The sequence below is a fragment of the Bacillus rossius genome, chromosome 1 (genome assembly GCF_032445375.1).
Source record: "Bacillus rossius redtenbacheri isolate Brsri chromosome 1, Brsri_v3, whole genome shotgun sequence".
In the NCBI taxonomy this organism is placed as follows: Eukaryota; Metazoa; Arthropoda; class Insecta; order Phasmatodea; family Bacillidae; genus Bacillus; species Bacillus rossius.
In genome coordinates, this window is record NC_086330.1 from 88,289,878 (window position 1) to 88,310,623 (window position 20,746).

At 54.7% G+C, this 20,746-nt stretch overlaps 2 protein-coding genes across 8 annotated transcripts in view; one reads left to right on the forward strand and one right to left on the reverse strand.

The window, feature by feature from the left end:
- The window catches only part of LOC134539327 (uncharacterized), an 11,280-nt gene extending 7,123 nt beyond the window's left edge, over window positions 1–4,157 (forward strand). Inside the window, exon 2 of the mRNA XM_063381259.1 lies at window positions 1–4,157. This exon is cut by the window's left edge and continues 1,736 nt beyond it. Coding sequence (XP_063237329.1) covers window positions 1–221 — 221 coding nt within the window. The 3' untranslated portion in view covers window positions 222–4,157.
- The window catches only part of LOC134539334 (ribose-phosphate pyrophosphokinase 1), a 108,559-nt gene that overhangs the window by 78,749 nt on the left and 9,064 nt on the right, over window positions 1–20,746 (reverse strand). For 3 of the 7 annotated variants that reach the window (XM_063381298.1, XM_063381289.1, XM_063381271.1), the window contains exon 1: window positions 20,469–20,598. The exons of 3 other annotated variants lie outside the window; for them this stretch is intronic. In XM_063381298.1, coding sequence (XP_063237368.1) covers window positions 20,469–20,583 — 115 coding nt within the window. In that variant the 5' untranslated portion in view covers window positions 20,584–20,598. Of the gene's footprint in view, window positions 1–20,468; window positions 20,638–20,746 lie in introns of those variants that run through there. One more of the 7 variants, XM_063381281.1, reaches the window with a different exon arrangement.

The window sequence follows — 20,746 nt, forward strand, 5'->3', positions numbered from 1 at the left end:
GCTCCACTCGTAAGCCAGGTCCCGACCCTAAGGCATTTCTAAAGGTCGTGGGCCAGTCCAAAACATTTATTGAGGACCCAAACCTGTCCCAGGCCCTTGAGCCAATGTGCCAACTCATGGCCATCTGGTGCGACGCGGCCATGTCCCTTGAGGAAAAGATACAAGCCACCATGGGCTTCGTGCAGACACTAGCGGCCAGCTTCAATGCCGCACACCCCTAATTTAGGTCCTGTCACGAACACTAATCCCGTAGACAGTAGTTTAGGTACCATCCTCTACTGGAATGCACGAGGAATTAGAAACAAAATAATCGAGTTTACAGATCATTTACTAAAATATAAGATTAAAATCGCGGCCATCAATGAGACTCACCTAATACCAACAGATAGATTAACGATATCAAACTATAATGTTTACAGGCGCGACCGTGACACCAGAAGCGGAGGGGTGGCCTTAGTGGTCCACAGAAGCATTAGGCACACAGAATTTTATTTACCTGCATTTAATGAATTAGAAACTGTTGCAATAAATATTAAAATCAACAACCAACACATAGTACTTATTTCCATGTATGCACGGCCGGGTAGGTCTCTCACTTTGAATGAGCTGGACATATTATATGGCTCAGCTCCTGCATTTTTAGCAGTTGGCGATATTAATGCCAAGCATAAGGATTGGAACTGTCGGAGCAACACAGCCAATGGCTTCCTGCTGCAACGGCATGAGTCTAATAAAAATTATCAAGTTTATGCTCCCTCAGAGCCCACACACGATAGCGGAGCACTAAGGCAAACCCCCGACATACTAGATATCGTTTTAAATAAGAGAGTCCAAACGGGATTCGAACTCAGAGTCGTCCATGAACTGTCGTCTGACCACTTCCCAGTACATTTAATATTCGATGACGCGGACACTGACACCAATCCGCCGAGAAAAATCAAAGACTATAAAAAAGCTGACTGGCGAGGCTTTCAGACGCATCTATTAGATAACGTGCCCGCAGCCGATGCTGCCAACCTAGAAACTAAAGAAAGTATTGAAACAGCAGTAACAGAACTCACAGTAAATATACAAACTGCAATAAACTCGTGCATCCTAGTAAAGGAGGTTAAGTTTAAGCAGGGAGAGCTGCCGGCATACATAAGGGACTTAATATCACAGAAAAGTAGACTAAGGCGCGAACATACTAGGCGTAGACAGCGTGACATTAAAGCGCGTATTAATGAATTACAAAGAATAATTTCCGATGAGATAACTCTGTGGAGGGACAGCCAATGGGAGGCGAAAGTCTCCCAGCTCCAGGTGCAAGATGGTAGCACCTGGAGTATGACAAAGCGGTTCCTCCACAAGACAGATAAAATTCCTCCATTACAAACCCATACTGGAGTCGCTTATACACCAATAGATAAAGCACAGGCATTCGCGGACACATTAGAAGAAGCATTTAAACCTAATATCGAGCCCTGCGACCCAATATTTAATGCAATGATATATAGGGAATTAAGAATAAAACTAAATCAGCCTTTAACTTCAGAGCCTTATCTAACTCAATCGCAGGAAGTTAAGCAGGCTATTAAACGTATGAAACCGCGTAAAGCTCCGGGAATAGATGGCATACAGGCAGTTGTCCTTAAGAAACTGCCTGATGAAATTTTAGAGTACTTAGCTGAATTAATAAATGCCATGTTTAAATTGCAATATTTCCCTTCACAATGGAAACAGGCCAACGTAATGGTATTTCATAAGCCTGGTAAAGATAAAACAATGCCACAAAACTATCGGCCAATTAGCTTACTAAGTATAATGTCAAAGGTAGCTGAGTACATAATTTTGCAACGACTCAATACTTATATTAAAGAACGCAACATATTGCCGAATGAACAATTCGGATTTCGCAGCGCGCATTCCACTACGCAACAACTAGTACGCATGACGGAAGAAATAGTAACAGCGTTTACATGGAACAGCTATAATGTAGCAACGTTTCTAGATGTAGAGAAAGCTTTTGATAGAGTCTTCCACGCAGGCTTAATCTATAAACTATACCAAGCCGATTTCCCCGACTGCTATATAAAATTATTAGCCTCGTATTTAGCCAATCGCTCGTTCAGAGTCACTACAGAGGGGGCACTGTCAGACGAGAAACGAATCAGAGCAGGCGTTCCGCAAGGTAGCATACTGGGGCCCGTTTTATTTAACATTTACATACACGACATGCCTAAACCTGAGCATCGCCTAGTACAGTTCGGCCTATACGCCGACGATACAGTATTGTTTAGTAGGTCACGCAACTTAAATCTTGCAACAGAAAGGCTTCAAACTGCGTTAAACTCACTAGAAAATTGGTGCACGAAATGGCGAATTAAAGTTAATCCTACAAAGTCCGAAGCCATTGTTTTTACGCGGAAACATCTCCCGCCACTAGAAAATAGGCCGCAATTAACGCTATTCAATGCAGAAATACCGCACAAAAACGTAGTAAAATATTTAGGCGTACATATGGATCGTAAATTACTATGGCGCGACCATATAGAAGCAAAAAGAAAGGCGGCATTCACGAGATTAATGACACTCTATCCAGTCATGAGTCGACGACGAGGTAGCTCAGTTAAAAACGGATTAACCATATATAACGCGCTAATTAAACCCATTATTACCTATGCGGCACCAGTGTGGGCAACAGCAGCAGAATCCCATCTGAAAAAACTACAGAGAATACAGAACAAGAGCATTCGTATCGCGACTGAAGCACCTGTGTATTGTCCCGTCAGGGCCATGCATAGGGAGCTAAAACTCGAATTATTAAAGGACTACTATGTTAGGACTACTCAGAAATTCTATGATAAATGTAAATTAAGTGAAAATCCGTTTATTTCCTCCCTTGGCGACAAAGATCCGGATTTGCATCGGAAATATAAAATGCCGGTTTCAATCCTGGCTCACAGGCCCCCGTAGCTGCGCTGTGGTTGGCCGACTCGTCCGGCCAATGAAAATACTACTCGTGAATTAAAATGAAACTTCAAGTTAATTTATACTTAATTACAATAATAAATAGTTAGGCTACCAAACGTAGCGACAAAGAGTGTCGTACTGCATTAAACCTGCCCTCTGCCCTCGCATTCAGTGAAAGTAAACACCGATCGAGCTGGGGATGCCGATACGAGTGGCATGCTGCTTGCTGCCGGGCATGGTAGGCCTGTGGTGCGTCGCGACGATATAATTTAAAATTAGTGGTAGAAGTCGTGTCCTGTGATACGTGTTTGCCCGGATAGTTAGTGCAAATAAACACCGATCGAGCTGGGGTTGCCGATACGAGTGGCATGCTGCTTTCCGATGGGTACCACTGCTGCAGGGCATGACTACTTAAAATTTTGAATATTTAAAACAATACGAGTGCTCTGTTCCCATTCGCCTGTGACTTTATATGTTGGCAGTTCTACCACTATATTTAAGTGCGTAGATATTAAGATACTAAATAAAGTAATATAATATATTAGGCTAAGAGAGAAAAATTAAAAATAATAAAAACAAAAAAATCAAATAAAATACCAAAAATATAATAGTTTAATTCATATTAAGTTATTAGCTTTAAGATATCTTAAATAATGTAGCCTACGCTCCGCACTAGCAGAGCGTACACATAGTGAAATATGTTCTGTTTGTGTATGTTTAGTAAGTAAGGTGTTCTAATTTTCTTCTTTTAGTTTAGGTGCTACTGGAGGCGGAGTGGGTGGCCCGGTGTGGCCAGCCACCACCAGAGGCGCTCGCGTCCCTGGTCAGAAGATCCAGAACTGCAGAACAACAAACAATGCGGACATTTAAGTCCAAGCGCCCAAACCCCGCATGGTAGACTCTTTCTGCTCTGACCAACTCTTCTTCCTGAACCATCCTTCTTTCTCCCGTATTGAACCTGCCTGAAATTAATGCATGAAATTTGGCATCCCGCATGAAAGTGCCCAGGGTTTTCCCTGTGTCTATGCAGGTTTTACCTGGGCCCAACTTATCTAGTAGTTTAGTCTAGAGTTAAGAGTGAGGGGAGTTAGTCATGGCGCCAATCGCTGCCATGGCTGGCCAATCCCCTCCTAGCACACGATGCATGCGACCCTCTCCCTGCATGGCTAATCCCAGCATGACTAAGGCGTATAGGCTTCGGCCTGAGACGCACTTAGGTCCCTCCCTAACCCGGACCCCTCCCAAATACACTTAGTTTTAGTTAGGTTAGGAAAAAAAAAAAAAAAAAAATCCAGGACAGTCACACTCCAGCTTCGGGTGTGTTCACACCGCGCGGAGCTTACAGTTTAAAGTTTAAAGTGACGCCGACCGCCAATGCTCCTCTATGTGGCATAGACCGCTATGCCTCATCAACGTCTCACAAAGGCGTGTGCACCGAACGCGCTCGTGCGCGCACCAAAGTGTAGAGCGTGCAACGAGGCGAACGCCAGGCAACAAGTGCTACGTCGGCGGAAGGATCCGTCCGGGTGTGGCATATCCCTCCGCCGAACTACAACAAATGTAATATATGTATTATTCCACAGGTTTTATTAGACATTATTTTCATCAATTAATATTTTAATTCCTTCAAAATTATGTTTCACTGTGCGCCTTGTCCCGAACCTGGCCGGTTCACTTTCCCGCGAAAATCAAACGTTTCCGCGGGAGGGCTGGCGGGGGAGGGGGGTCACGATCAGTGCGAATGGCAGTATCCTTCTGGAGCTCGGAGAGGCCGGCAGCCTCCACGCAACACGGAACCAGCAACTTTTGTTTTCACTGACATGTAGTTTCAATAGTCGTAATCTTTCTCAATCTTTTTCGTACAGTTCAGTGGTCGGCCTCAATTTACCATGTGGTATTTCTCTTAACTTATTCAGTGCTCCAAGACGAGTGTTCAGAATCATACGTAAGTACTGTGGGGAATCTACGAGAAGTTACGTCAGCGCTTCACGCAACAACCTAGCCAACCGGCTAAATAGTTTCAGCCCGCACGGGGCAGCCAGTAGGCGACACGTGCCACCAAACTTACTAACGAGTCAATATCTGGGACAAGTCTAAGAGTCAGGTAGAGTCACCAGAGTTACGGGCCTACGTGTCATTAGCCCAGTGTAATACATAATGTGTAATAGTGAAGTGTTTTATTCGTCAGGGTATGATATGTCATGTTAGGGTTTATTCTATACCGTCGCATCATGTGCAAGAGTATGTCCTTCACGCGTAGTAAAATCGTGAGCTGCCACTGAGAAAGTGGCTGCGCATGTGACTATTCAATTCGGGAAAACCGCTACGGCCAGGACTGGCAGCACTATGTATAGGGCTGTGCCATAATAAATTCATCAGTCATCAATCAGTAATTTTGTGTTCTTCTTCAGGCATCCCGAGTGACCATAACAGGTTGGGGGGGCCCTACAGCGTTAACCCCTACCTCTAGCCACAAGGCCGAACCTACCCTGAGATCACGAACCATATAAAAATCACGTAAAACTCAAGGGAGGTAGTGGGGATGGCGTCAAAAGTTTACACTGCCTATACAATTCAAAATGGTCCGAAGCACACAAGTGTATGTACAACCCCCTCGGGTTCACTGTCTGTGTTGTTAGGGCTGACTCCCTATGTCTGAAGGGCGCGACCCGCCTGGCAGGCTTTACCTCAGTGCCGGCTGCTTTTCGGGAAGGCATGGGATTTTGATTTGTGAAATAATTATAATCTATATATACAATAATAACAATTAAAAAATCACTAATTAATTAAAAACTGCACAATAACTTCAGCATACTTAACTCCACATCTTTCGATTCAAAATGGTCCTAAGCACGCAGGTGTATGTACAACCTGATGTCGACCGCCAATGCTCCTCTGTCGCATAGACCGCTATGCCTCATCAATGTCTCGTAATAACGTGTGCACCGAACGCGCTCGTGCGCGCAGCAAAGTGCAGTGCGTGCGACGAGGCGAACACCATGCAACGAGTGCTGCGCCGGCGGAAGGATCCAGCCGGGTGTGGCATGTCCCTCCGCCGCACTACAACAAATTATTTTAATTATGTTTTCCACAGGTTTTATTAAACATTATTTTCCATTAATTAATAATTCAGTCTTTGCAAAATCATGTTTCACTGTGCGATTTGTCCCGAACCTGGCCGGTTCAGTTTCCCGCGAAATTCACACGTTTCCGCGGGAGGGCTGGCGTGGGAGGGGGGTCGCGCGCGGCGACACCGGCAGTGTCCTTCGAGAGCTCAACCAGGCCGGCAGCCTGCGCGCAACGCGGAACCTTCAACCTTTTCTTTCACCGACATGTAGTTTTCAATAGTGTAATTTCTTTTCAACCTTTCACGTACAGTTCCGCGGTCGGCCTAAATTTACCATGAGGTACTTAACTTAATTAAATCAGTGCTCCGAGATGAGTGTTCTACGTCATACGTAAGTACTGTGGGGAGTTTATGTGAATCTACGTCGGCGCTTCACGCCTCAACCTAGCCTACCGACTACATAGTTTTGGCCCGCACGGGGCAGCCAGCAGGCGACGCGTGCCATCAAACTTAATAACGATTCAGTCTCTGGGACATATCTAGACACCACGTAGAGTCGCCGGAGACATGGGCCTATGTGTCGCTAGCCCAGTTTATTAAGTGTAATGTATTAATGAAATAGTTGTTCGTCCAAGTGTTATCTGTCACGTCAGGGTTTATGTATCATCGTCGTACGGCATTGCGTCTCCAAACATAATAACGAGTCAGTCCCTGGGACACGCCTAGACATCACGTAGAGTCGCCGGAGACACGGGCCTACGTGCTGCTAGCCCAGTTTATTAAGAGCTAGGTAATAGTGTAGTGTATTGTTCGTCAAGATATCGTGTGCCATGTCAGAGTGTATTTTTGTAACTATCGCGTCACGTGTACAAGTCCGCCCCTCACGCGCATTAAAATCGTGAGCCGCCACTGAGGAAGTGAGCTGCGCGTGTGACTAGTCGCGTCGGGCAAACCGTTACGGCCAGAACGGGAAGCACCATGTATTGGGCTGTGCTGTATTAAATTCACCAACTAAATTTTGTGTTATTCTTCAGGCGTCCCGAGTAGCCATAACAGCTCGGGGGGCCCTACTGCGTTGACCCCTACCTCTAGCCACAAGGCCGAACCTTCCCTGAGATCACGAACCCGAACAAAAATCACGTCTAAATAATCAGAGGTAGCGGGGACGGCGTCAAAATGGCGCCCGACTAATGTGGCTTTCATTTTCTAAAAAATTAACTTTCAAATTTTTTTTTCAAATTTTTCAAATTTTTTGTACTTCAAATTAGTGTATCAGTAAGGGCTCGCGTAGGAATAAAGGAATCGCGCGGAAACAGATGCGACGCGCAGACAGCCAAAGGAGCGGGCACCTAGCGATAGGCGCGCGTCGAGTTACGCGCCAGGCGCGCATCAAGTTAGCGCCAGGCGCGATAACGGCTGTGGGAGCGAAAGTCCACGCGCCTCACACAGGGATCGGGTGGCGCAGCTGCTACGCGCATGAACATGAGCCGTGACGGAGCGGTAAGCATAGACTTGGAAGGGGTATGCCACGCATGCCTTCTGCCAGGGTTGCCGATAAATCATGCAGCGGCAGGGATTTTCGCCACCTGTACCTGCGACACGGAGAAGAAGCCCAAAACAGACTTTGACGACGGAAAACCAGGGCCGACGTCTACATTTATGTTCAGCGCAAGGGGGTGTCATCGGCGGCCCGATGAGGTGGCGTTCTGCCATCAGTGCGGCACCGTGAGGCACCGCTCGTGCACCGAGGCCCGGGAGTTACTCATCTTCAGGAATGGGCTGTTCATGTGCCGCGCGTGCGAACTCGCGCTGGACAGACCGTCAGCGATGCCAGCGGCCCCTATCGCACCGCGCCTCGGCGGCACTCTCAAACTACCGGACTTCGGAGGGCAGGAGCACGAAGACCCTGTAAAATTCCTACAGCGATACCGGGACAGGCTGGCTCGATATGCGGTACCCAGGTACGCACCATGGCGCCCCGTCAGGACGGACGGGAGCGGCTCACACCACCCATCAACGGCCCGCACCGGGTCGTCGGCGAGCCGCACCGTACCCCAGGTGGCCCCGGCGACACAGGCAGCTCCTGCAGTACCCACAAACGCACCATGGCGCCCCTTCAGGACGGACGGGCGCCGTTCACCTGACTCGTCTGCGGCTCGCACCGGGTCGTCGGCGAGCCGCACCGGACACCAGGTGGCCCCGGCGACACCGGCAGCACCTGCGGTGTCCGCTGACACACCGGCACGCCCCGTCAGGATGGACGGGCGCAGCTCACCCGACTCGTCAGTAGCCTGCACTGGGTCGTTGGCGAGCTGCACCGGACACCAGGTGGCCCCGGCGACACCGGCAGCACCTGCGGTGTCCGCTGACACACCGGCACGCCCCGTCAGGACGGACGGGCGCAGTTTACCCGACTCGTCAGTAGCCTGCACTGGGTCGTTGGCGAGCCGCACCGGACACCAGGTGGCCCCGGCGACACCGGCAGCACCTGCGGTGTCCGCTGACACACCGGCACGCCCCGTCAGGACGGACGAGCGTGGCTCACCCGACTCGTCAACGGCCTGCACCGGGTCGTCGGCGAGCCGCACTGGACCCCAGGTGGCCCCGGCGACATCGGCAGCACGTGCGGACCGCCTGACGGCAGCAGCAGCGCCCCGGGAGCAGTGCGGTGAGTCGTTCCAATTAGGGCAGTTGGGACCTGGGGCGGGGCATTTACTCAGGATTCCCGTCAGGATGGATGGACAGCCAGTGCATGCCCTTGTCGACAGGGCCGCCAGCCACACGTATGTGTCGGCTCAGTGCTCGTACATATGGGACATTGACTCAGGTGCAGAGGAGGTACAGTTAGCGACGAAGGGGGCGACAACTCGTATTGTCGGTCGCGCGAACATCACCCTCTCCATTAGATACCATGTTAGCCACACCACAGCACTAGTAGTAGAGGGGCTACGGGAGACGCTGATCCTAGGACTGCCTTGGCTGGCGCAGGAGGACGCCACTGTGGAGGTCAGGGAGGGGAGATTGCACGTTGGCCATCACGAGCGGCGCACAGTTTACAGCCTGGGCTATCGGCCACCCGCCGAGCAGGGGACACCCATCACGCTCGCGGACCTGAGGAATGGTGTGCCCGCTGCCTATGTAGAGCTCATAAACAGTGTCCTGTCCCAACAGCCACAGGTGTTCGCAGCCACGGACATGCTCCGCCGTACCACAACCACGGAACACACCATCCCCACCCGACCTCACCAACCCCAGTTCGTAAAACCGTACGGGTTCGGACCCACTGAGAGGCACGTCATCCAGACCCAGATCACGGAAATGCTACGCGATGGAGTCATCGAGCCCAGTGAGTCGCCATACAACTGCCAGATTGTCATGGCGAACAAGAAAGATGGCTCCATGCGTTTTTGTGTGAATTTCAAACCAGTCAATCCAGTAACCATACCCGCCCCACCACCGCTTATCAACATAACAGACGCTTTGGCAGGGCTGGGTGACGCCCGCATCTTCACGTCCCTGGACCTCAAGTCCGGGTACTGGCAGGTGCCCGTACATCCAGAGGACCGCCCAAAGACCGCGTTCACGGCCCCTGACGGCCGGCGTTTCCAGTTCTGTGCCATGCCGTTTGGGCTGATGGACGCCCCCGCGACCTTCCAGGCCATGATGGTGCGTGTGTTAGACAGGTACGCGGGCGAGATCGCCGCCGCGTACTTGGATGACGTCATCATCTGGTCACGGTCGTGGGAGGACCATGCCCGGCACCTCGGCCTTGTCCTTGAGCGGCTGGCCAGACACGGCCTCACGTTCGCCCCCCAGAAATGCCACGTGGGCGCAGCTGAACTGGAGTACCTAGGGCACATAGTGGACGCGGAGGGTTGCCGCCCTCTGCCAAAACACCTGAACCTTATTGAGTCCAAACCCGCCCCACGAACCCGCAAGCAGCTGCAGAAGTTGATGGGCCTTCTCAACTGGCTGCGCTCGTTCATTCCGCATTTTTCCAGCGTCACATCCCCGATGATGGACTTGCTGTCACCCAAGCTCCGGTTTCAGTGGACCAGCGAGGCGGACGCCGCCCTGGACGCGGTGAAACAGCAGTTCTGCGAGTACCACCAGCTCGCCCGTCTGCAGCCTGACCTTCCCCTGTTCCTTCAGACAGTGGCCAGTCAGGAGGGGATGGGGGCCGTCCTATACCAGGTGGGGGACAAAGGCGTGCGCCGGGTGGTGGAGTACGCCAGCGCCAAGTTCGGCCAGCCCGAACGGCGGTACCATGTGAACGAGAAGGAGTGCATGGCCATTGTTTGGGCTATGCGCCGCTACCGCCACCACCTGGAGGGCCGCCGGTTCACGCTGCGGACGGACAGCCAGTGTCTCCGCTGGCTGGTCTCCGCCCAGGGCCGCATGTCGAAGTTCACGAGGTGGGCGCTGATGCTCCAGAACTTCGACTTCGCGGTCGAGCACATCCCTGGACGGGACTACCAGTTCGCCGACGAGTTATCGCGCTATCCCGACCCACACAACACGTTTCAGGATGACCAGGACTGGGAGGGGCTGTTGCCGCCAGAAGGAGTCGCGCCGCCAGTCATTCCGGGGGAGGCGCCCCCAACCTTATTTCACATCCCAAGGGCCCCCGACCATCCCGCCGTCTTGCCTGTGGAGACCCTGAGCGAATTAGTGGAATTCGTGAAACAGGCCCAGCAGACAGACGACCCCACACAGGCCGAGGTGCGGTCATGTGGGGAGCAGGCTCACTTCTACCACAGGTGCGTAGACGGGGTGTTGGAGACCTGGGTACCAGGGGACATGGACACCTGGCGCCTTCATGTGCCGCTCGGTGCCCGCGAGCAGGTAATGGACTTCCACCACACACACGAGCTGGCGGGACACCCAGGTGCGCACCAAACACAGTTAGACGTCCGTAAGACCTTCCATTGGCCGGGGGTAACGCGGGACGTACGGGACCTGGTGCGGCACTGCCAGCAGTGCCAGCAGAGAAAGACGAGGCGGTCTGACGGGGTGGAGCAGCAGCGTCCCCACCGGCCCCGCGACCCGTTTCACACCCTGGCCCTGGACATAATGGGGCCCTACCCGCGGACCACCCGGGGAAAGAGGTTCTTGGTCGTCATCACCGACATTTTCACCCGGTGGGTCGAGGTCTTCCTGGTGTCCAACGTGCGCGCCGGAACCATAGCCGCCCTGCTGGACCGCGAGATATTCCCGTGGTGTGGTTTCGCGCACGTGCTGTTGACGGACAACGGCTGTCAGTTCAGCGGGAGGCGCTGGAGAGCTGACTGTCGCCGATGGGGTCTCTACCACCACACCACCCCCATTTACCATCCCCAGGCCAACCCCACTGAGAGGCGGAACCAGGAGGTAAAGGCGCAGCTGCGGCTGAGGTTGGGGGACGACCACTCCAAGTGGGACGTCCACCTGCCGAAGCTGTTGTATTGCCTCCGGCGCCGCACCAACGCAGTCACTGGTCATTCCCCTGCCGAACTCCCGTACGGGAAGAACTTGGCGTTGCCCGGGGAAAGCAGGGTGGCCGATGTCGCCATGGGCACGGTGGCGCGTCCCAATCGTGAGGAGGGGAGGGAGCACGCCAGACAACAACAGGCCAAATTCCTGGCGGCCCACACGCCCATGAGTAGTCACCCTCCACCCCCGATCCAGCCAGGTCAGCTGGTGTATGTCAGGCAGCACCACTTGTCGTCTGGGGCGCGTAACTTTTGCGCGGGGCTGGCGCCCCGATGGTCGGAGCCGCGGGAGGTCCTGTGGAGGATGGGCCCCTCATCCTATGCGGTCCGGACGCCAAGGGTTCGGCCCGCTAAAGTGCACCGGGACGATCTGCGCGTAGTCGCGCACGGGGTCAGAGTTGGCCCAACGACCCCCTCTTCACCATCCCCCACACTCAGGAAGCTACAGATACGCTGCGGGAAGGAGCAGCACCTGAACCCACCACCCGGGGGGACATGAACACGGGCGACACAAACGAGGGTAGCCCCGATCAGGCACATGAGTGCACCCAACCCGACCTCTGGGACACCCCGAGCAGGTCCCCGGTGCCGCTGGCCACAGTTCCGCACGTCCCCGAGGAGTTAGGGAGTCCGTTGGTCTGGTTTCCTGACGAGGAGGGGGAGGAGGTCTGTGAGGAGGAGGACGATGAGCCACTGTGGCCGCTGGACCTCAGCCTGGCGGACGCCACGTTCCGGGTGTCCGTGGACGAGCCCGAGGATGGGGAGGAGGAGCCGGACAGTAGGGATAGGCGCCCCACCTGCAGACGTCGGGCCCCGGGCAGGACGTGCTGCGCGGACGACAGCGAGCCGGTAGAGTTCGCTCCTGTCCCCGCCGTGGAGGCGAGTTGCCCAACCACCCAACCGGACACGAGGGAACCTACCACACTCTGCCCAGTGGAGACCCCTACCAGCACAGTCCCCACCACACGACCACAGAGGGCCCGCCGACCCCCGGCCTACCTGGCGGAATACGAGTGGTCCAGGTCCCCGTCGAGCTACTCCACCCGGGCGCAGCCCGTAGGGGGCGTTCCAGTGGTGACAACACTCGAGGCCGGACCCATATCATCCCCCCGTCCACGTCATCCATTCCACTACCATGTCATACCCCGATCACACTGAACCCCCCACCCACTTGTCACCATATTGAGCTAGAATAGGCGCAAGTCGCTGCCCATTCCCAGGGGGGTAAAGGACACGGTTCAGGGCGTAACCCCTTATCATTCATTGAGTGGGGGAGGTATTCAGGGCAGAATCTTTGCATCACAACACACCACCACTCCACCGCGTAGTGTAGGGCTCGCAGTGCGGCGAACGTCAGTGAAGTGCTCAGCGTGTGAAGCGAGGCGTTGATGCACATAGCGGTCTCAGAGAAGGGGGGGCATTTGACGCCGACCGCCAATGCTCCTCTGTCGCATAGACCGCTATGCCTCATCAACGTCTCGTAAAAACTGTGCACCGAACGCGCTCGTGCGCGCAGCAAAGTGCAGTGCGTGCGACGAGCCGAACACCATGCAACGAGTGCTGCGCCGGCAGAAGGATCCGGCCGGGTGTGGCATGTCCCTCCGCCGCACTACAACAAATTATTTTAATTATGTTTTCCACAGGTTTTATTAAACATTATTTTCCATTAATTAATAATTCAGTCTTTGCAAAATCATGTTTCACTGTGCGATTTGTCCCGAACCTGGCCGGTTCAGTTTCCCGCGAAATTCACACGTTTCCGCGGGAGGGCTGGCGTGGGAGGGGGGTCGCGCGCGGCGACACCGGCAGTGTCCTTCGAGAGCTCAACCAGGCCGGCAGCCTGCGCGCAACGCGGAACCTTCAACCTTTTCTTTCACCGACATGTAGTTTTCAATAGTGTAATTTCTTTTCAACCTTTCACGTACAGTTCCGCGGTCGGCCTAAATTTACCATGAGGTACTTAACTTAATTAAATCAGTGCTCCGAGATGAGTGTTCTACGTCATACGTAAGTACTGTGGGGAGTTTATGTGAATCTACGTCGGCGCTTCACTCCTCAACCTAGCCTACCGGCTACATAGTTTTGGCCCGCACGGGGCAGCCAGCAGGCGACGCGTGCCATCAAACTTAATAACGATTCAGTCTCTGGGGCATATCTAGACACCACGTAGAGTCGCCGGAGACACGAGCCTATGTGTCGCTAGCCCAGTTTATTCAGTGTAATGTATTAATGAAATAGTTGTTCGTCCAAGTGTTATCTGTCACGTCAGGGTTTATGTATCATCGTCGTACGGCATTGCGCCGCCAAACATAATAACGAGTCAGTCCCTGGGACACGCCTAGACATCACGTAGAGTCGCCGGAGACACGGGCCTACGTGCTGCTAGCCCAGTTTATTAAGAGCTAGGTAATAGTGTAGTGTATTGTTCGTCAAGATATCGTGTGCCATGTCAGAGTGTATTTTTGTAACTATCGCGTCACGTGTACAAGTCCGCCCCTCACGCGCATTAAAATCGTGAGCCGCCACTGAGGAAGTGAGCTGCGCGTGTGACTAGTCGCGTCGGGCAAACCGTTACGGCCAGAACGGGCAGCACCATGTATTGGGCTGTGCTGTATTAAATTTACCAACTAAATTTTGTGTTATTCTTCAGGTGTCCCGAGTGGCCATAACAGCTCGGGGGGCCCTACTGCGTTGACCCGTACCTCTAGCCACAAGGCCGAACCTTCCCTGAGATCACGAACCCGAACAAAAATCACGTCTAAATAATCAGAGGTAGGGGGGACGGCGTCAAACCCCCCAGGTTCACTGCCTGTGTTGTTAGGGCTGACTCCCTATGTCTGAAGGGCGCGACCCGCTTGACAGGCTTCACTTCCAGTGCCGGCTGCGTTTCGGAAAGACATGGGATTTTGAATCATAATAATAATAAAATACACTGCTACCTTACCACTTGATAATAGCCAATTAATTTTCTCAAATTCTCTGCAAAACTCTCTCCTAGCTAATTCAAAATGGTCCGAAGCATGCAGGTGTATGTACGATCCCTTCGGGTTCACTGCCTGTGTTGCCAGGGTTGACTCCCGAAATCTATAGGGCGCGACCCGCCTGGCAGGCTTCACGACCAGTGCCGGCCGAGTTTCGGAAAGGCATGGGATTTTGAATTAACAATGCTAGTTCCGTTAACTTCTCATCACCAAATAATTTTTTTTCCCCTTCCCCGGGGTACGTAACCTTTACAGTCACACCACTACAACATGCGCGACAAACCACACACACGTCGTAGCACCTTGTCATGGCAGAATCATGCAGGTGAACTGGTAGAGGGAGCTGCCCCAGCCCTCGCTGGGGATCCGGGCCGAGAGGCATGCATGCCTGTCAGGGCAGGGATCTGGGGGCATGTACCTTAGCTTTTAAGTATATTTATAGGATATAAAATATATTAAATCTTAAAAAAAGTCAAAAATAATTAAAATCAATAAAAATTATTACAATTTTAAAAATTCTAAAAAAAAAAAAGTCACGAGGGCTTATGCCTGAACAGCACGACCATTCCACCTTCCTAGGTAAAAATTAGTTTGTTTATTAACTTTACATCCTATGTTTCAGGTTTACACGAAAACAGCCTGGGGGCTAGCCACCGCAGCATCTGGCTTAGCCTGTCTTTGACTGAACTATTCTTGGAACGCAATAGTTCGGTCCCTAAGGTGGCCAGTAGTGTACTAACCCATGTAATTTCTCTTTCGTTCACCAACACGACCACACGATGATATGCCTGTGCGAGTGTCGGCCAGGACTACCTATTACATGCTCATATGGGCTAACTAATTGTCATGTCCACCAGTTTGGCCTCGGCTGGTATGATAGCACAAGCCCCAAGTGCGCCACCCATCCTACACAATCTATGGGGAGGAAAGTTAGTTCGCCACCCGCCCCTAGATGGCAGTCAAAGGGGAATGTAAATTAAGGGAACTTTGTCTACCTGCCCAGCCTAATTCCGGACGAATATGTAAATATTTAGAGTGGTATCAAGAAGCCTGTAAATTATACAGGTTAATGTAAAGAGCATTGTAATTCGAATATGTATGCACAGGAAGGGTACAGATGTGCCCTCCCTGATGAATATGTACATACATTGTATATTTACTCTGGCTGAGCTAAGCCAGACAGGAAAGCTCTTCCCAGTAATTTCTGGGTAGATGGAGTGCGCTGGTTTCCCTTCAAAGGCATAGAATTGTTCAGGGGAATTTTTGCAAGCTATTTGAAGCAAATCAGTGCACTTTCGGCTTTACACTAACTGATTTCCTTTCAGCGATTTTAGCGAGCAGCCGAGACTTGCTGCTGCATATTCCTGAGTCGACCACCAGGGGTGCTCTTGTCGTAGATCTAGCTATGAAAACCTAGATGCTCTTCTTGTGTGTGCTGTGTGCTACCGAATCGTAGCCTATAGGGGAGGTCGAGGGGGGGATCTGGAATGGATCCCCACCCGACGACGCCGAACCTGGGCGGAGGCGATCTCGGTCCGAGGCCTTCGGCCGAAGCCACCATGTTGACCGACCGACCAACGCCGACGAAACCTTATGGACGACCAGCGAAAGCAACTGCATCTTCGCAACCATCGACGACGAAGCTGACCGCGCCTGGTGTGGCGGCCTCTTCCGCGTCGGGGGGGGGGGGGCTCTGCCTTCGCCCTCGGCACCGGCGGGGGTCCGCCCCCAGAGCGCCAACATCAAGGTCAGCGACTCGAAACACCTCGCCGGCATCGACCTGTCCACTATTCCGACTGCTACCTCGTCTCCTACTCTGTCCGTCTACACCACTACCACCACCACTGCCTCTATCACCTCGCCCATCGTGACTGCCGCTCCCTCCTTACCCGTTCTCGTCGTTGACGCGCCTGTGGACCCCATGGACACCGCCGCTCCAGCTACTTCAGACGACGACTTTGGGTTCGTGAAGCCTCGGAAGACCACCAAGCGGCCTCTCCGCGACGTGCTCTCTTCGGATGACGCCGTCCCAGTGGAAAACCGCTACGGATCCTTATCCTCCTTGCCTGACTCTGACATCGACGACGCCGTATCATCTGCTCCTCCTCTCACCACCAAGCCTCGTCGTACCCAGCACCCGAAGAGACAGAAGACTGTTGCCGCGACGCCCCAGCCTCAACCTTCTACATCTGTCTCCCCTCCGCCACCTCAGCCATCCACGTCTCAGCGGCCGGCCACCTCTGCTCCGTCTGCACCTAAGCCGCCTCGCATGCCACCCATTGGCATTCGCTCCTCGCCGACCGCTCAACCCTTCCTCCACATCAAACACTTGCAGTCCTTGCTCACCGGTCCACTCACCGCCACCTCCATTAACGACCGTACGTCTTTCTACACTGCTAATCCTCACGACCATCAGTTCCTCTACGACCACCTCAAGAGACATGGCTACCAGCCCTACACCCACCTGCGTCCCGACGAGCGCACCGACCGTGTTGTGGTCAAGCGCCTGCCCTCCTCCACCACCGCAGACGAGGTCAAGGAGGCTCTCCTGGACCTCGGCCTCCCGGTGGGCACCGTCTTGCCGCTCCGCACCTCCGCCGACTCAACAACCCGGCCCTTCCTCGTCTGCACCAACGGACTAGGGGAGGCGACACGGTTCCTCAAACTGAAGACGCTAGGCTGCTGGGTGGTGACCGTAGAGCGCTACCGGGGCTCTGGGAGGGTACCCCAGTGCTATCGGTGCCAGTCCACCGGACATCCATCGACACGCTGCGAGCGGGACCCCAGGTGTTTCAAATGCGCTGGGCACCACTGGTCGCGAGACTGCACCTCTACGACTAAAAAGTGTGTCAATTGCGACGGGCCGCACTTTGCTACCTCGACGGACTGCCGTGTCATACAGGCATACATCCGACGACACCCGCCGCGACCTGCTGACCCGACGATGACGACCGACGCTCCGCGCCCATCTGCTCCGCTCCCTTCTGACGTTCGGACTTTCCCGGCCCTGCGGACTCCTGCTTGGCAGGGCCACGACCCGTCTTCCTCCTCTTCCCGGGCACCACCTCTTGCTCACCTCCCCTCATCCTCTTCACAGAGGCCACCCGCCACGTCATCCACTTCCACTCGCCCCGCCGATGCCGACTCAGACGACACTTCGCTGACATCCATGTTGAGGGAACTCATCACGCTCATCCGCCACTACCTGCCACTCATCCGCCAGGTCCTGACGGCGCTTTCCCGTGCCCAGTCCCCATCGGAGAAATTTGAGGTGCTCCTCCAAGCCCTCCTCAATTTCTTTGATGAATCACGCCCCACCCCTTAGTATCCTTATCTGGAACACCTTCTCCCTTCCTCCCAAACTCCACGATCTTCTCCACCTTCTCCGGGTGCATTCTCCCGATGACGTGTTCCTCGCAGAAACCTGGCTCGACCCCCCCACACCCCTCCATATTCCGGGGTACGCCGTTCACCGCGCCGATCGTGATGGTCGGGGCGGAGGGGTGGCGTTACTCGTCCGCGCTACCTTGTCCCACCATCGTCGTCTCGTTCCATCTTCCCCCGCGGCCGAGGCTGTCGCTGTGCGTTTGCACGGTTTTCCGTACTCCCTGACTTTGGTCTCCCTCTATCTCCCGCCCCAATTCCCCTTCCCTACCGACGACATTGTGGCCCTCGGGCGGCTCGACGCCCACGTCGTGCTGGCCGGGGACTACAATGCGACCCATCCTTTTTGGGGCTGCGCTGCCGCGAACCGGCGGGGCAGCTCCCTCCGTCAATTCCTCCGGCGTACTCGCCTTTCTCTTCACGCACCACCCACACCGACCTTCTATCCGGCCCAGCGCCATCGCCGCCCCAGTGTCATCGACCTCGCTCTCTCATCACCCCTTCCCGTCATTTCTCACCTTCGCACCATCACCGCCGGTACTTCCGACCACTTGCCTGTCCTCGGCTCGCTCCACTTCTTTCCTCACACCAACCCTCACCTCCCCCGGTACGACTTCATCCACGCCGACTGGTATGGCTTCCAGGATTCACTCTATGCTGCTCTGGACCTCACGCTTCCCTTCGCCACTCCTGCTCAACTCGACGACCGAGTCCTCTACTTTTCCGACGCCATCTCTACGGCCGCTTCTTCTCACATTCCGCTCGCGCCTCCGCGCCCTCTCATCATCCCCTTCCCGCCGTATCTCCGTGACGCCGTGTCCTTGCGCAACCGCTTCCGTGGTCGCTGGCAGGCGAGCCGCTCCCCGCTGCATCGCCGAGTTTACCTGGTGCTCCGGGGGTGGTGCCGCCGGTTGATCGCGGGGTGGAGGGCCCGACTGGAGGCGCGGCGCCTCGGCTCCCTCACCGCTACCTCTGGCTCTCTGTGGTCTTACGTCCATCGCCTTCGTTCCGTCCCCACCTCCATCCCTCCCCTCACTCTTCCTGTCGGGGTGGCGGAGACGGCTTCGGAGCGGACCGAGGCGGTCGCCGCCTACCTCGCCACCACCTTCGCCTCCGCCCCCCACCCCACCTTGTCGTCGGAGTCCTCGGCCGATGATGATGCTCCTTCCCCCTTGTCCCGTCACGTCACTCTCCCCCTCCTCCCTGATGTCCTGCCCTTCCCGCTTGCCACGCCTTCTGAAGTCACCTCTCTGCTCTCCCATCTCAAGTTTCGTTCGGCCCCCGGCTCCGACTCCATTCCCGCCCCCGTTCTGCGCCATCTTCCCCGTAAAGCCACTGTTTTTCTCACTCGCATCATTAATGCCATGTTCATCCTCTGCCATTTTCCGTCTCCTTGGAAACTCGCCATCGTCTCGCCCATCCCCAAGCCCGGCAAGCCTTCATCCTTACCTTCCTCCTACTGTCCTATCTCTCTTCTCCCCATCCTCTCCAAGATCGCAGAGAGAGTCATCCACCGGCGCCTTCTTCTTCAAGTCAACACCCTTCACCTGCTCCCCCATCACCAGTTCGGTTTCCGCCCCCGTCATTCCACCACCCACGCCATTGCTCGTGTGGAACTCCTGGTGGTGCAGGGGTTCGCCAGGCGGCAACACACGGGCATGGTGCTCTTGGACCTGGCCCGTGCATTCGACTCCGTTCCGCATTCCCAACTCATCTCTCGCCTCTCCGCCATCGGTCTTCCGCCGCACCTGGTCCGTCTCCTCTGCTCGTTCCTGGGGGGTCGCTCCTTCCGGGTTCGAGTGGAGGGGACGCTTTCCGCACCCCGGCCCATTCTCGCCGGCGTCCCCCAGGGCGCCATTCTCTCGCCTCTCCTGTTCGCCCTCCACATTTCCGACTTGCAGCCCCCGCCTGGGACCTACCTGGTGCAGTACGCCGACGATACCTGTCTCCTCGCCTCCTCCGTCTCCGAGCGGCTGCTCGGCGACCGCCTTGCCCGCGGACTCACCTCACTCAACGCCCAGTTCCTTGCGCACGGCATTGGCTTGAATCACTCCAAATCACGCTCTATCATTTTCTCCCGTCTTCATCCTCACCAGGACCGCCCCCCCCCCCGCATCTCCACCGTAGTCGTCCCCTGGTCGCCCACCCTCCGCTATCTCGGGGTCACCCTCGATCGTTCGTTCACTTTTCTTCCGCACCTGGAATCCGTCCGCACCAAGTCCCGCGCCATCTTGGCCCAGCTGGCCACCGTACTCAGGCCGTCCTCTGCCGTTCCGCTCCCAGTTCGCCTCACCGCATATCGCTCATATGTCATCTCACATTTCATCTACGCCTGCCCGGTCTGGGTTCACTCATCTCGTTCCAACCTTCGACCTGTCACGTGCTCATATTTTCTTGGTGCCCGCCTTCTCCTCGGCCTCCCTCGCGCCACGCTCCGCCAGACACTGTTGGACAGGACGGGACTTCCGCACCTCCACCACCTGCTCTGTCAGACGACCGACACTTTCCTCCGTCGTTGCCGACGTAGCGACAATCCGTACATTCGGCAGCTGGCGGAGCCGCCGCCCGACGCACCACACCCACGACGTCCGCTTTTCAGTTACGATCACTTACTTGACGAAGGACAGCCGGACGACGTAGGCGCGGCCGGTGGACCAGACAGATGACCCTGGGGCCTCCACGCCGACTGGTAGCACTGTGGGAACCCCATCCTCCTCGGCGCCGCCATGATGATCTTCTCTCCGCTGTTCCGCGCCGGCCCATCAACGGCGCGGCACCATCCGAGCCCTGAGGACCCCCCAGCAGCCGTGAAGAACTCGCCCATCAATAAGTAGCTGAGCATCAAGGACGACCTCGTCGGGGAAGCTCTGCTTTGTTGAATAAAGACTATT